Source organism: Gossypium arboreum, chromosome 8 (assembly GCF_025698485.1).
Source record: "Gossypium arboreum isolate Shixiya-1 chromosome 8, ASM2569848v2, whole genome shotgun sequence".
In the NCBI taxonomy this organism is placed as follows: Eukaryota; Viridiplantae; Streptophyta; class Magnoliopsida; order Malvales; family Malvaceae; genus Gossypium; species Gossypium arboreum.
In genome coordinates, this window is record NC_069077.1 from 54,002,235 (window position 1) to 54,018,281 (window position 16,047).

The 16,047-nt window shown below is 33.9% G+C and overlaps 1 protein-coding gene and 1 long non-coding RNA gene across 2 annotated transcripts; both read left to right on the plus strand.

Moving 5' to 3' along the window:
- Window positions 1–3,011: 3,011 nt before the first annotated feature.
- On the plus strand, window positions 3,012–4,408 carry LOC108459591 (uncharacterized). Its single transcript, XR_001867383.2, has 3 exons — window positions 3,012–3,526; window positions 3,629–3,725; window positions 3,983–4,408. It is a non-coding gene; the product is annotated as an uncharacterized LOC108459591 (long non-coding RNA).
- Window positions 4,409–7,066: 2,658 nt separating this feature from the next.
- On the plus strand, window positions 7,067–9,957 carry LOC108484919 (uncharacterized; the record flags this gene model as incomplete). The annotated part of the gene is made up of 4 exons (XM_053032040.1): window positions 7,067–7,080; window positions 7,758–7,767; window positions 8,118–8,762; window positions 9,382–9,957. Coding segments are annotated over exons 1-4 (1,245 nt in total), but the record flags the coding sequence as incomplete, so codon positions are not given.
- Between the last annotated feature and the right edge of the window lie 6,090 nt (window positions 9,958–16,047).

Genomic DNA, 16,047 nt, shown 5'->3' on the forward strand with positions numbered 1-16,047 from the left:
GGAAGGGTGAATTAGCTTCTTAAAAAATTTGTTGTTGCTAAAAAAAAAAGATAGAGACAAAGAACACTTTAATTTATAGTGATTCAAACCTAATTTTCTACTCCACTACCTTTACTTTCTACAACTAAAAATTTTTTCAAATTCACTAATTTAATAAATTTTGAGGTCAAAGTTTAACCTTACAAACTCCCTTAAGGTTTCTACCCAAACCTCAAGATACAAACCCTCTCAAAGAGTGAGCACAAATAGCAAACTAAGAAGAAATCCTTACAAGATTGAATTGTTTGCCAATTAAGTACTAATAAACAAGATACACTTGAGCTAAATGAATAACAATGAAAGCTCACAAGTATGTACAAGAAAAGTATGAAAGTTGAGCAAAAACGTTGATTGATTGATCTGTTAGGCTTGAATTATCTCTCTTGTTGTTGTAGGATCTTTGGAAGCTGGTATTTATACCCCATAATTGATTTCCAACTTGGAGACATGAATAGAGCCGTTGGGGATGTGAAAACCAGTGCATTTAATTCACCTGCAAGAGCGAGTATCGATACCAACTAAAAATGTATCGATAATTTTTGTATTAAATGCAAAATTTAGTGACTGTTAGAGATGAAGATAGCAATACCAAATAAATTTTATCGATACCATATAAAAAATATTGATACTGGATCGATACTTAGCTAAAGTTGTGAAAAACATAATCTCAATTCGATACTGTTTTTAAGAGGGATATTGATATTTGAAAACTATCGATGCTTAGCCAAAAAGAATCGATACTTTTTGGCCTAAAGCTATACTGACTTGTTTTAAAAATAGCTTGACTAGTTGAAAGAATTTTTACTTGATTAAAATCATTTGAACTTAATTTTAAAGTTGATTTAAGAAATTTTCTAAGAGTTCAAAGTAAAGATTCAAAGTTTTATCTCTTAGACTTCATCGAGAAATCATTTTGTCAATTTTATTCAACTTTAACTTTTATTTAAAAAAATTAATTTGTTATATGAAAATATATTATCTAATAAAGCTTAGTTTAACAGAAAGAATGTAAAATAAAATATGTATAAAAGTAACAATACATGCAAATGTTATATATATTTTAATTACATTGATTTGTTCTCACTTTTTTAACATAATTCTCTTGATGGAAATCCATGATATCAATTCTACAAGAAGCTTACAATAATTACCTCTCTATAACATCATATTGTTATAGGTGTATAATAATCATCTTTCTAAAACAGCAAAATCAATAGATATAAAAGGGTTCACTCTATATAAATTTATATTTATATGTTGATAGAGTGCATTATGAGATTATATATGTTAACAATTTCAATTAATTATTAAAGAATTAATTATCTATGTTTTTTAGTGATTTGTTAGTGTACAGATTTATACACTTGTATTGAGTACAAACCTTACATGAATAATGACTTAGTTGAACCAAATTTTCCATACTTTGGATTAAATTCTAAATTGGTCTATATACTTTAAAATATTCTAATTGAATCTTCAAACTATCAATATTATTCTACAGTTCATCGGCCATTATGTTAATTTTTTCATTAGATGTTAGTTGTTTATAGGTATTACCTTCTGGCTAGGGGTATGCAAAATTTGATTCCGTTCGAAAAACTCTATAAAATTTTCAAATTTTGAATTAAATATTTCTAGTTATTTAGATCAACTCGAATAAAAAAATTAAATTTTTCGGTTTAACTCGAATATGAATTACACAATTTGATTTATCCAAAAATCCAAATAAGAAAAGGCAAAACTACTCCATTTTAATAAATGTTTATCTTTTCTAAAGTTAAAAGTCAAAACCATTAAGTTAAAAGGCAAAACTACGTTGTTTTGATAAATGTTTACTCATTAAGTTAAAAGGTAAAACCATTATATTGTTTATGTAGTTAAATAATTTTATACTTTGTTTACTAGTTAAATAATCGGTTCATGTAAACGCAACATTGATTATAAATAATAGGATTCGACTTGACTCGAAAATTTTTTACTCGATTCTATCCGATTCAAAAAAAATTCAAATTGAGTTTGATCCCTAAAATAGGTTCATCAACTCGACTAACTCGAAATTTTTTAACTCGATTCGACTCAACTCAATCAAATACTCACCTCTACTTCTGGCTACAACTTTTGCTTGTTTTTCATGACTCTCTTATGTTTATCTTTTGTTCCTTTTTTTAGTTATGGGTTAGTACGCTAGCAACATACTTTCTTTTATTTCACAAGCAATTTTAAAAAATTGCCATATGTCTATTATTCTAAAATATTTTTTTACTATTTTACTATATTCGTATAGAACACTTATCAACCCCCTGACCCTACTTGTGAAGTCTAAAAATTCTACTGACAGTGTACCAAATAATTTCCCTTTACTTATTCTTTTATTCTTTTTTTTCTATTTCATAAATAAACAAAATAAAAATAGAAAATAATTGATAGTACAATTGAAATAATTATATATAATTAATTACAATATTTTTAATTGCATCAATTGTATAAAAATATTTCAAAATCTATTGTTTTATTTTAAATGAATAAATATAAAAGTAATAATATTAAACAAAAAGTATTAATATTAATTTAAAATAATATTATCAAAAATATATTATTAAAAGTACTAAAATAAATTACAATTTATATTTTAATAATATTTTATTTGATTCACAAGTTTTTTTTCTTTTAGAAAATTTTTCCTTGTTTAAACTTTAAACTACAAGCAAAAATAAATAATTTTATCGGCTCATAAAAATACTTCAAATGGATTATTTTTTTTGAGATCAAATACCCAGATCCTTTATTAGATAAAAGAAAAAGGCCCAAAAGACAAACATAATAAAGTTTAAGGAAATCCGGAACAAAAATAAAATGGCCTAATAATAATAGAAGAAAAAGCCTAGATCCAGTTTGGTAAAAGGGGTTGCTCTAGAACCTTTCTCTAGCCCAATTGTTATCAAATAATTCCACCGCTCCTAAAAAGCAACAACAAGTCATAGGGAAAATGCAAGGACGATCTTCATCATAATTACTTGTCATTATTTCCTTCAGCAAAAAACAAGAAATGTCTTCATTACACATCAGTTTGTCATCTCCCATCTTTCCTTCTATTTTTGATTTAGTTTCTCCTCAGCTCTTCAACACCTTCAAGCATTCATGGATTCCATCCATCACCTATCTGCATCCACCTCTTTCACAATGAAAGAAGGAACTTCATTCATCAGATAAGTTGTTTCTCTCCTTTTTAGTTCCTTTGTAGCTAGAATGTGAACAGCCTTGTCTGATTCTCTATAGGTAAATCGAAAAACACAAGACCTAAAACTTGAACATAATTGTTTTGAATCATTGATAAAAACTTCAATCTCAGATCTGTCTGCTACCTCGGCTTACAGTTTACGAATCACTGTATGGGCATCTCCTTCTATTTCAAGCGCCCTTAGTCCCAAATTTAAACCTAGATGGATCGCCTGGAGTCACACCTTCGTTTTTGCCGCAAAAATAGACAGTATATTCTCATGCATAACTGTTCTTGAACAAATAACCTCTACTTTTTCATTTCGAACCACTAACCCCAAGCAAAACTCTTTCCTTTGCCTATGAAATGCAGCGTCAAAGTTGATTTTAACTGTTAAACTAGTTGGAGTTGATTTTAAGTGTTAAACTAGTTGGAGCTATCCATCTATCTGTGACTAGCCTACTCCCTGGTAAGTGATTATTCAACCTATCAGGTTCCTTAAGGTAGCTGAACACAAAATCTGCTAATTGAGAACTTGTTTTTTGCTCACCCTCGTGAATAAACTTGTTCTTGCCATCCATATCACCCACATTACACATGCTATCAATCTGCACTTAAAAAAGGAATTTGAATCAAATATATTTTTAATCCAATATTTGTACTCAATATTAGCATCTGCTACAGGCCAAGTAACATTTAGTTTCTCCCATGTCTCCTTTGATGTAGGGCATTCCCGAAACAAATGCTCCCTATTCTTTGTTCCATATTGGCATCTTTGGCAAGTAACAGATCCCAACATTCGCCTGTAATGTTGGTTAATAAAAGTAGGCAGATAATTAAAGAAGATTCTCCTATTTGTAATTTTAATCTTAGGAGGTAGATCTAGGTTCCACAATTTTTTGTAAAATATTCTGTAGCTTTGTTGTCTTTGGGTCTGTCCATCTTGTAAGAAAAATTTATGCCGATTAGGTACCGAATACTCCCCTGTCCGCTCACAACGCCATATTATATTTTCTTTATACGGATTCATAGATAGAGGAGTGCATAAAATTCTCGCAGCTTCCTCCTACAAAAAGGTATTTCGAATCAGCCCAGCTTTCCATTTTCTTGTGTTGACATCAATCAAGTTTGCAACTTTATTTAGGCCCAAAATATGAACCATGTTCTAAACTTTTAAATTTTCATTGCCAAGGACCCAAGCATCACCCTAGATGTACACTTGCTTGCCATCCCCTATCCTCCAATCTAAACCGTTCAGAATATGCCCTTTTGCAGCCCATAAGCCCCATAAGCTATGCGAAGTAAAAAGAAGGTAGATTTCCTAACCTGGAATTTAAGAAAACTATTTCTTTAAAATATTTGGCTTTCAAAGTCCACGCTAGTCACAATTTAGGATTACGTAACTTATACCAACCTTGATTGGTCAATAATGCAATATTAAAATGTGACAGATTTCGAAAACCCATACCTCTTTCTTCCTGAGTGCAAACAAAGACCTCCAACCACACCAATGCATGCCTTTCCTCCCATGATTCTTTTTCCACCAAAAATGTAATGCCCTCGTACCTGAGACCGTCGCCGGAGTCGAGCAGGAGGTGTTAACGGACTTAATTCATTAATTAAACAGCTCAAACAATTTATTTTAGAATTTCCAGACAAGTTGGCTAACTGTGTCACAATCGCTAAAAAAATTATATCTCGAGTTACAAAACTCTAAATCTAGTTTCGTAAATTTTTCCTGAAACTAGACTCAGATATCTAAATACTAATTTTTTTCTAGAATTTTTGGTCGGGCCAATTAGTACAGTTTATTAGTTAAAGTCTCCCCTGTTTCAGGGTTCGGCTACTTTGACCCCTGTGTATTACGAATCAAATTTCTTCCTGTACAGAGATCCAATGACTATGAAGTTTGTTTCTATTAAAAATAGACTCAATAAGGAATCCATACATATATAATTTGTGTCCTAATTATTTTTACACAATTTATGGTGAATTTATAAAGTCAGAAAAGGGGATCCATAAATCGCTCTGACCTTGTCTCACCAAAACGTAAATATCTCATAAAATAAAACTTTTTTACCTATTTTGTTTCTTCCACAAGAAAATAGATTCATTAAGCTTCAATTACAGATTTTATTCATCATCTAATTCTATTTCTACTATTTTTAGTAATTTTACAAATTCACGTCACTACTGCTGTATGACACTGTTTTATAGCCAATTTCACCATTTTATAGTTTTCCATGGAGTAGGTAATACATTAAGCATACATAACACTAAATATAAATTTTGATTAGCCATTCCAATAGCTAATCATCAACAAACATTTCCACATCACTCATTCACCATATCATAAGATTATATACACAAAAGGATAATAATGCTATACATGCCATATTCCCAAAATATGCAAGCCACTATACCGAGATGGTCTATTGATAGTGTGAGCGTGCCTCCGACCGTCTTGATCTCCAAGCCGGCTTGTCAAAGCTACAAGGAATAAAAGGTAGGGAGTAAGCATAAATGCTTAGTAAGTTCACATGTAAATAGCAAGTAACATAACCATGCAATAATACGAAGTCCATATTTGTATAATATCACCAAAGCATTCATATCATATTTCTCATTCATGATCTTACCATATTATTGTTATATTGAAGTCTCAACCCGAGGTTTAAATACATACCTGTACAAAGTATCCGTTCCACAACACTTACCAACTAGTCACTTTCATCTCGAGAATTCTTCCATTTCACTAGAATTTTACCCGTTGAACACAATCGGAATATATTTCGAATACACGGATTTCATGCACGTAAGTGCCATACCCGCAACTAGGCAAACTCAATAGCCTGCGGAAATTATGTAGCCAAGCTATCATGTAACCTGCCCATAAGTAAACTCGGACTCAACTCAATGAGTTCGGATGCCTAATTACATCTCACGAACTCAAGCTCAACTCAACGAGCTTGGAACTCAAATATCCTAGTGACATGTCACTTGTATCCTAATCTATTCCCAAGGTTCAAACGGGCTTTTCCTCGATTACACATATTTGCCCTCTTCCATGGAATGTTGAAACCGATACTCGGTAGCAATTCATATTTAACAAGTAGCACACATAATTTGCATTGATAATACTCTAAAATGACGTGTTTTTATATATTAATCATGTGTTTATTTTGAGCTTGAGCCTACTAATTTGAGCTATTTATGTCTTTTTATCTTTTAGGGACTAAATTGGAGGTGAAAAGTAAATTCAAGGGAAAAAGCGTCAATTTGGAGATTAAATGGGCCAATATGCAACGTGGGACAAATATGGTGCCAAAAGTGCGAACATGGAAGGCACAAGGACTTAAAAGCAAATAGAAGAGATTTTATTTTGGAAGACTCTATTTTCTTTTATTCTATTAGGATAATTAATATTAAGATAATTATTAGGATTATTCAAATTTAGGATTTTATTTTAATTATCTTTGTTTATCTTTAATTAAATATATTTATCTTTTAGAATTTAAGTTCAATTAGACTATCCCCTAGCACTATAAATAAGGGTGAAGTGACTCTATTTGGAGGATTTTTTCTAAACACTCTCCTCCAAAAGTCTTTTGTTCTTTCATATTTCTTTTCAATAAAATTTCTTTTTCATATTTTTATTTATTTTCTTTCCCATAATTATCATGAGCCACTAAAACCCTTCTAACCAAAAGTTGTCAATATTTTCCCAAAAAGGTTCTTGAGGCCTAGAATCCGTACTTAGCCTTCTCGCCAAGTATTCATTGTTTCTCAGATTACGGTGGCGCTCCGTCCATGGCCCTTAAGAAGTAAGCTTTTCAAATATGCAAAGCGGCCGCTTTGTATGTTTTGGAAGGATTGCATAGTCGGTTCGTTAACTTCTCATACGAGGTTGGCGAGCCAAAGAGACAAAATGGCGTGGGATTCGCCATTAAGAAGCGTTGATCTAGCATAGATTCTTGGCTAGAGTCGGGTTCCTAAAAATCGTAAGTCTAATCTTTGGAGCTGGTGGTCGAGGCGTCCTCTTCTACTATAACGGCTTACTCGAGTCGAGAAGGATCATCCAAAGCCAAGGATTGAGCCCAAGGCGGAATGAGACAACCGAGGTGGAACTTTCCCATAAGAATTTCTTTTCACTTAAAACTCTTTTTATTATTTTTATTATTTTCGTAATCATAATTTCAGTAAACTTTAAAATCTGTTTTAATTTTATTTTCGCTTCCAAAATCAATTCTTAAAATCTATTTTTTTTTATTTTTCCAGGAACGCAGGTTTTCTTGGGCACAATTCTGCCTGATTTTGAGAAACAAGCATTCGTATAATCCGGTCCCGAGGATTCGACCCTACTTTCCTTTACTATTTTTTTCTATTTTATTATTTTACAGAATAGGTTATTTTGGTGCTCTCAACGACCGCATCAAATTTTGGCGCTGTTCGGGGACCAAAGAACATACTAATCTTGTTTTTCTTTGTTTTCTATGACCAGATCTGCTCCGGTACTCTTGCGTTCGACTTCGAAATCGAAAAGATCTGAAAGCTAATCGAAAGGAAACAAAACTAAGGAAAAAGCGATCGATGGTGGTTGGAACTCAAAGCAATCCACCGCCGAAATTAGAATCGACGACGAAGTAGAGTCTAGGGTTAACGAAAACCCTACTCAAACGTTAGAAAGTAAAGAAGAAGAAGTCGATTCCCCTGAAGAAGTGTTGAACACTAAGGTTGACGAAAACCCTAATTTAACACCTTAACTTATGGCTCAGACAATTCGGCAACTGGCCGAAGCGCCGACAGAACAACCGCCACTATGCATCGCGTATCCTACTATGGATACGATTTTGAATTAAAGTCGCTTGATTCAACTATCGCCAACTTTCTCGGGTTACAAAATGAAAACCCCCACAAGCATTTAAAAGAATTTCATATGGTTTGTTTGAGTATGAAACCTCAGGGGGTAACTGAGGATCAAATTAAATTGCGCGCTTTCCCTTTTTCCCTAGCAGATTCAGCCAGGGAATGGTTATTTTATTTACCTCCTGGATCCATTACAACTTGGGCTGATCTATCTCGTTTATTCCTTAACAGGTTTTTCCCTGCATCACGAGCGGCTGAGTTAAGAAGAGAAATCGTGGGCATAAGGCAAAAAGACGCAGAGACTCTATACGACTATTGGGAGCGATTTAAGAAGTTGTTTGCAAGTTGCACACAACACGGTATAACGGAACAGTCTTTGATCCAATACTTTTATGAAGGCTTGAAACCCATGGAGATGAATATGGTAGATGCCGCGAGTGGAGGAGCGTTAGTCAACATGACTCCACAACAAGCAAGGGACTTAATCTCCACAATGGCTGCAAATTCCCAGCAATTTCGAGCCAATCCTGAACCCCCTAGAAGGGTTCACCAGTTAAGTAATTCTACCATTGAAGATAGACTTGATAGACTTACTAATATTGTGAATTCCCTTGTTACAGAAAAATCGAAACCAGCCCGAGTATGTGGAATATGTGTTACACCTGAACATATGACTGATGCGTGCCCTAGTCCGTGTGACGATTCTATATGGCCCATTTAGATACTGTGGGAAATTTTCCTGGGCCACCACAAAGACGATACGACCTTTACACTAATACCTACAACCCAGGATGGAGGGACCACCCTAATTTTAGTTATGGGGCTAATCCACGATATAACCAGCCATACCAAAATCGAGGCCCACACCAGTCGCAAGATTCAGGTAATTCTTTAGAAACTTTGGTCAATAAATTAGCAACTAATGTCCTTGATTTTCAACAGCAAACTCTCAATTTCCAAAGAGAAATGAAGGGTTTTCAAGAAACCAAGCATCCATAAGGAGTTGACCACATCAATTGAGAAATTAAACTCTCAAGGAAACGCCATTACAAATGTAACCAAACCCGAGGCGTAATGCGAATGCGATAACGTTCTGAAGCGAAAGATCCTCGGAACCGGTTCTGGCAAGAATCTTGGTCAAGAAATCGCCAGAAACTCCGAGAAACGATTTAACGATTCGAGCGAAACCCTCACCGCCGAAAATCCAACCTCCATTCCCAGGATGATTAAATCAGTGTCGAAAAAGTAAGGAAGACAAGGAGATCCTCGAAACATTCAGGAATGTTGAGATCAACTTACCACTGTTAGATGCCATTAGACAGATTCCGCGGTATGCCAAGTTCCTCAAAGAACTTTGCACCAACAAACGAAAACTAACAGGTAATGAAAAGGTAAGTGTTGGTGAGAATGTTTCCGCAGTTCTACAGTGGAAAATGCCAGTTAAATGTAAAGATAGGGGTATGTTCGCTATTCCATGCAAAATTGGCCATCTAGGAATTAAAAAGGCTATGTGCGATTTAGGGGCCTCCATAAATGTAATGCCTTATTCTATTTATGAATCACTTAATGCGGGTTTTTTGACAAAGACAGGTGTTACCATTCAGTTGGCAGATAGGTCCATTGTGCATCCCGAAGGGGTCTTCGAGGACGTATTAGTCAAAGTCAATGGGCTTATCTTCCCTGGAGATTTTTATGTGATAAAAATGGAGGAGGATAACACTCCTAGGTCTTCAGACATCTTGTTAGGGCGACCTTTCCTTAGTACTGCGAATACTAAGATTGATGTACGAAGCGGAACCCTCACGATGGAGTTTGACGGGGAGATCGTGAAGTTTAACATTTATGGCACTATTAGTCACCCAAGTGAAGTCTTGGACGTAAACCGTGTCGACATAATTGACTCATCAGTAGAAAAAACTTTCGAGTCATCTTATGGAGATAAACTTAAAATGACGTTTGATGATTTTGAATCTGTTAATAAATTATTGGCTCCTATGGATACTAAACTTCTACCTTCTGTTGTGCAGGCACCAGATCCGAAATTAAAACCACTTCTCGAGCATTTCAAATTCACATTTTTGGAGAATGATGAGACCATTGCTTACTTAAAAGGAATCAACCCCTTGGAGGAAAATACATAACCAAAGAAAGAGGCGCAAGGACGATTAAACCCAAATATGGTGGACGTGTTAAAAAATGAGAATTTCCAAGCTCATAAGAACAAAATAATTCAGCTGGAACAGCCCCAATACTAGTTGAGGCGTCGAGCTAACGACGTTAAACAAGCGCTTGTTGGGAGGCAACCCAATCTTTCTTTTTATTTTTTATTTTTATTTTTATTTATTTTTCTCTTTTATTATTTATTATTTTCTTTTATTTTTATTTTATTTTAGTTAAATATTAATAAATTTCTCTTCTTCCATCTAGGTGAAATGAAGTGAAAATACGAAGAAAAAAAAAGACAGAAAGTGTGCACCAAAACAACCCTATCCATGCTGTTAAACAGTTCTATTCCAGCCCAGAATGCCATATCTCTGCAGCCAAACAGTCCTATTCCAGCCTTAGAATCCCCAAAACCTACAGCCAAACACCCCTTTTCAGCAAATAAAACCCCCAAACCTTACATTTTTTCCCCCCAAATTTTTCCGTAACCGCCGACTACTTTCTCCTCCACCACCCACCGCCGATTTCTTAGCCACCATGGTGAGAACCCGAAGCCGAACCAACATTGCACACATCACTCACCCCGTCTCCACCTCTTGCCGCTTCGCCATCTTCTTCTCCACCGTGTGCGCCAACCGACGGTAACTACATGGGGAGTTTTTCTATACTTTTTTTTTTCTCTTCACCTATTTGTTTTCCTTTTACTTTCACATCGAGGACTATGTGTTTTAAGTGGGGGGAGGCATTCTTCGTTGTTACTGTTATTATCTGCTATTTTTGCTTTGTCATATTGTTATTGTTCATTGTTTTGTGCTCGTTTCGCCTATTTATTTTAAGAATATCTTCTTGCTTTTCATGCCCAAGATTTTACCAGGAATTTCCTACTGTTTGACTTTCATGCATGATTCTTACCTTCTAAGGAAGTTCTGATTTTTCCCATAATTGATTCCATCTCCACTGTTTTATTTTTATTAGGCTAAAAATAATTGTGATTAATAGGGTTAATTCTATCTTGCTTTTCGTAAAATTGATCAAGTTTAATATAAAGTGAACACTTAAAATGATTGCATGCTTAATTAATGTTCATGGCTATTAGGTGATTATTAAAACTTATTTTTGACACTTAAATTTTTTTCTTTCCTGAGTTCTCAAGAATTTTAAATATCGTTTAATTTTTAATAAATGTTTTCCATGGTTATGAGTACAGCTTATATCGTGACTAACTGAGTAACCGGGGTAGGGTGCTTGGGTTGTCATTCTACTTCGCACCAAAAGGTTGTGTGACGTGACAAGTAAAACTCCGCTAGCCGAGGTTATGAGTATGGCTCAAATCGTGACTAACTGAGTAACCGGGGTAGGGTGCTTGGGTTGTCATTCTACTTCGCGTCAAAAGGTTGTGTGACGTGTTGGGTAAAACTCCGCTAACCGGAAATAAATAATTTTAGGAGTATGTTAATGAGTAACCGGTGGGGTGCTTGGGTTGTCATCTCTCTTCGCGTCAAAAGGTTTAATATATTCCTAAGTAAATAAATAATAATAAAATTTAAAAAAAAAAAAAAAAAAAAAAAAAAAAAAAAAAGAAGAAAAAAATAAGTACTAATAAAGTTGCACTTCGGGGACTAAAGGAGGAAATAATTAAGGTGTCTTAGTAGGTTTGGTAATTTACCTAAATGGCATAACTCAAGTCGATCTTAATTTTTGTGTGAAATAATTGGAATACTTTTTCTGTTTTACTTAAAGCAAGCTTAGAGGTCTCTTTATTTTTCATATCGCTTTTAACTAATTTTATGAAACTTTGGAGTGGTATTTCTTTTATGGCGAATCTAGCTTTCACAATCGATAGGAACCATACTTGAAGGCAAGCATGGGCTAAGTAGGGGGGAATTTGATAATACTCTAAAATGACGTATTTTTATATATTAATCATGTATTTATTTTGAGCTTGAGCCTACTAATTTGAGCTATTTATGTCTTTTTATCTTTTAGGGACTAAATTGGAGGTGAAAAGTAAATTCAAGGGAAAAAGCGTCAATTTGGAGATTAAATGGGCCAATATGCAACGTGGGACAAATATGGTGCCAAAAGTGCGAACATGGAAGGCACAAGGACTTAAAAGCAAATAGAAGAGATTTTATTTTGGAAGACTCTATTTTCTTTTATTCTATTAGGATAATTAATATTAAGATAATTATTAGGATTATTCAAATTTAGGATTTTATTTTAATTATCTTTGTTTATCTTTAATTAAATATATTTATCTTTTAGAATTTAAGTTCAATTAGACTATCCCCTAGCACTATAAATAGGGGGTGAAGTGACTCTATTTGGAGGATCTTTTTCTGTAAACACTCTCCTCCAAAAGTCTTTTGTTCTTTCATATTTCTTTTCAATAAAATTTCTTTTTCCATATTTTTATTTATTTTCTTTCCCACAATTATCATGAGCCACTAAAACCCTTCTAGCCAAAAGTTGTCAATATTTCCCCAAAAAAGGTTCTTGAGGCCTAGAATCCGTACTTAGCCTTCTTGCCAAGTATTCATCGTTTCTCCGCATTACGGGCTGACGCTTCCATCCATGGCCCTTAAGAAGTAAGCTTTTCAGCATATGCAAAGACGGCCGCTTTGTATGTTTTGGAAGGATTGCATAGTCGGTTCGTTAACTTACTGCGTCAGAGGTTGGCGAGCCAAAGAGACAAAATGACGTGGGATTCACTATTGAGAAGCGTTGATCTAGCATAGATTACTTGGCTAGAGTCGGGTTCCTAAAATCGTAAGTCTAATCTTTGGAGCTGGTGGTCGAGGCGTCCTCTTCTACTATAACCGGCTTACTCGAGTCGAGAAGGATCATCCAAAGCCAAGGATTGAGCCCAAGGCGAATGAGACAACCGGAGGTGGAACTTTCCCATAAGAATTTCTTTTCACTTAAAACTCTTTTATTATTTTTATTATTTTCGTAATCATAATTTCAAGAAACTTTAAAATCTGCTTTTAATTTTATTTTCGCCCAAAATCAATGCTTAAAATCTATTTTTTTATATTCTTTCCAGGAACGCAAGTTTTCTTGGGCACAATTCTGCCCAGGATTTCGAGAAAAAAGCATTCGTATAATCCGGTCCCTGAGGATTCGACCCTACTTTCCCTTTACTATTCTTTTTCTATTTTTATTATTTTACAGGGAATAGGTTATTTTTGGTGCTCTCAACGACCGCATCATGCATATTACTCAATAATAATCACAAAGCATAATATTTCATGATATTAATCATCATATCATATAAATAACATTAAATTACTTAAAATGAGAATTATGTTACTACATTTACACCTGAACTTACCTCGTATGCGAAAATGGTCTTTTTTACCATTTTGTCCATAACTTGGTATTTTGCCGATTTTAGCCCGAATTTCAATTTTCCTTGTTCTATCATTTCAAATATAGCCTAATTAGGACTCATATTATTCAAATCAACCCAAAATCATATTTTGGTAAAATTACAATTTTGCCCCTAAACTTTCACATATTTACATTTTTGCCCCAAATCTTGTAAATTAAACTTCACCCTATTTTCTTATGTTTTGTGACATTCTGATCATTTTTCCCTTCTATAGCAATATCCAATTCTCACTCTAACATGTATTTATGAACATTAGGTATTTTTACCGATTATGTCATTTTAGTCGTTTTTACGTAAAATCACTTAGCAAAAGTTGTTTAAAACAATCTCAAGCTTCATATTCTACCATAAAACATCAAAATTCATGCATATCATTCATGGCTAAATTTTTAAATATAAACCCTAGCTCAAAATATTGGTAGAAATAGGTAAACCGAGCTACGAGGATTTCAAAAATGTAAAGAACATTAAAAACGGGCATAGAAATCACTTACAATCAAGGCTTAAAAGTGTTGAAACCCTAGTTATGGTGGAGAGAAAAATTCGGCAGCAACTTATGGAGAAGATGATCATTTTTTTGTTATTTTTCCCATTTTATTTCATTTAATATCCAAATGACCAAAATGTTCTTCCTTACTAAACTTTCAAAAATTTCATCCATGTCCAATTTTTGTCCATAAACTTAGAAATTGGTCAAATTGCTATTTAAGACCTCTTAATTAATATTTCAAAGCAATTTCATACTAGAAACTTCTAGAATGCAAGTTTTGCAACTTATTCAATTTAGTCCCAAATTTCAAATTAAGCACTTTATGCATAGAATTTCTTCACGAAAGTTTCACACAATAATGCAATCATATCATAGACCTCAAAATAATTATAAAATAATTATTTTTATCTCGGATTTTTGGTCTCGAAACCACTATTCTGATTAGGCCGTAATTCGGGATATCACAAAAAATCCCCTATTATATTCTCCATTTCCATACAAAAGAACTTGGTCAATAGAAAGTAAAATATCGCATATGTCAAAATTTCTTGCAAAACAACTTTGATAAATACCTCTTTTCCATCTTGTGAGAGATGTCGTATGCTCTAGCTATTTATCTTTTGCTTTAATTTATCCTTCAAGCCTTGGAATGCCTTTTTCCTTCCCCGTACCACCATATTCGATAATATTAAGTACTTTTCTGGCTCTAATGAACACCAAACATTAAGTACCTAGAAAACGAAATTCTTATCTTGCTTATTTACATTTATGCTAAAAAAAAACTGTGGATTTGTCAAAGTTCACACATTGTCCTGAGCAAGATTCATATTCACTTAGAATATTTTTTATCACATTAAACCCACTTACCAAAACCTCTCCAAATAGGATACAATCATTTGCAAACATGTGGGAGATTGGTAGGGCAGATCTGCACACTTTTACCCCTGGAATTTTCCCTTATTGACTCACTAACGTTCTAAGGGATGATAACCCCTTTCCGCAAAATAAAAATAAATAAGGGCTTAATGGGTCTCCTTGGTGTAGCCCTCAAGATAGTTTAAATCTAGCTCCTACCTCTCCATTTAGTATAATTGAATACTTTAATGTACTAATACAATGCAGAATGAGATCAATAAAAGGACAAGCAAAACCCATCTTCAACAATATACCTTTAAGAAAAGGCAATTCCACACGATCATAGGCCTTGCTCATATCTAATTTTAGAGCCATGAAGCCTTTACGCCCTGATCTTCTATTTTTTAAAGAATGAAGCACCTCATACGTCAACAAAATATTGTCAGTTATGAGCCTATTGGGCACAAAAGCACTTTGAGAATCATCAATACAAACATCCAGAACATTCCATAGTTGATTTACAATTGTCTTACAATAATCTTATAAATAACCGTGCATAGACTTATGGGACAAAAGTTTTTTAGATTAAGGGGATTCACAACTTTAGGAATCAAAACTAAATTTGTTTCGTTAATACCTTCCAAAGAATTTCCATTATTCAGAAAATCCAAGCAAAAAGTAATAGTATCCTTACCTATAATATGCCAAAAATTCTGATAAAATAAAGTCGGGAGTCCATTTGAACCTGAAGCTTTTGTAGGCCTTATTTCTTTCAACACCTCTACAATTTCATCCTCTGTGTATATGTTCAGCAAACTTTGGTTCATGCTTTCTAAAACAGAATGAGGTACCCCCGACAGAATGTGTTCCACCTGATCCCTCTTGAATCAAATAAGTCATTAAAATAGCCACAAGAAATGTTCCTCATCTCAAGACAATCCATGGCCAAAGAGCCGTCAACCCTTTGTAGACCCTGAATACGGTTTGTACACCTTTGCTGAGAACCATAATTGTGAAAAAATA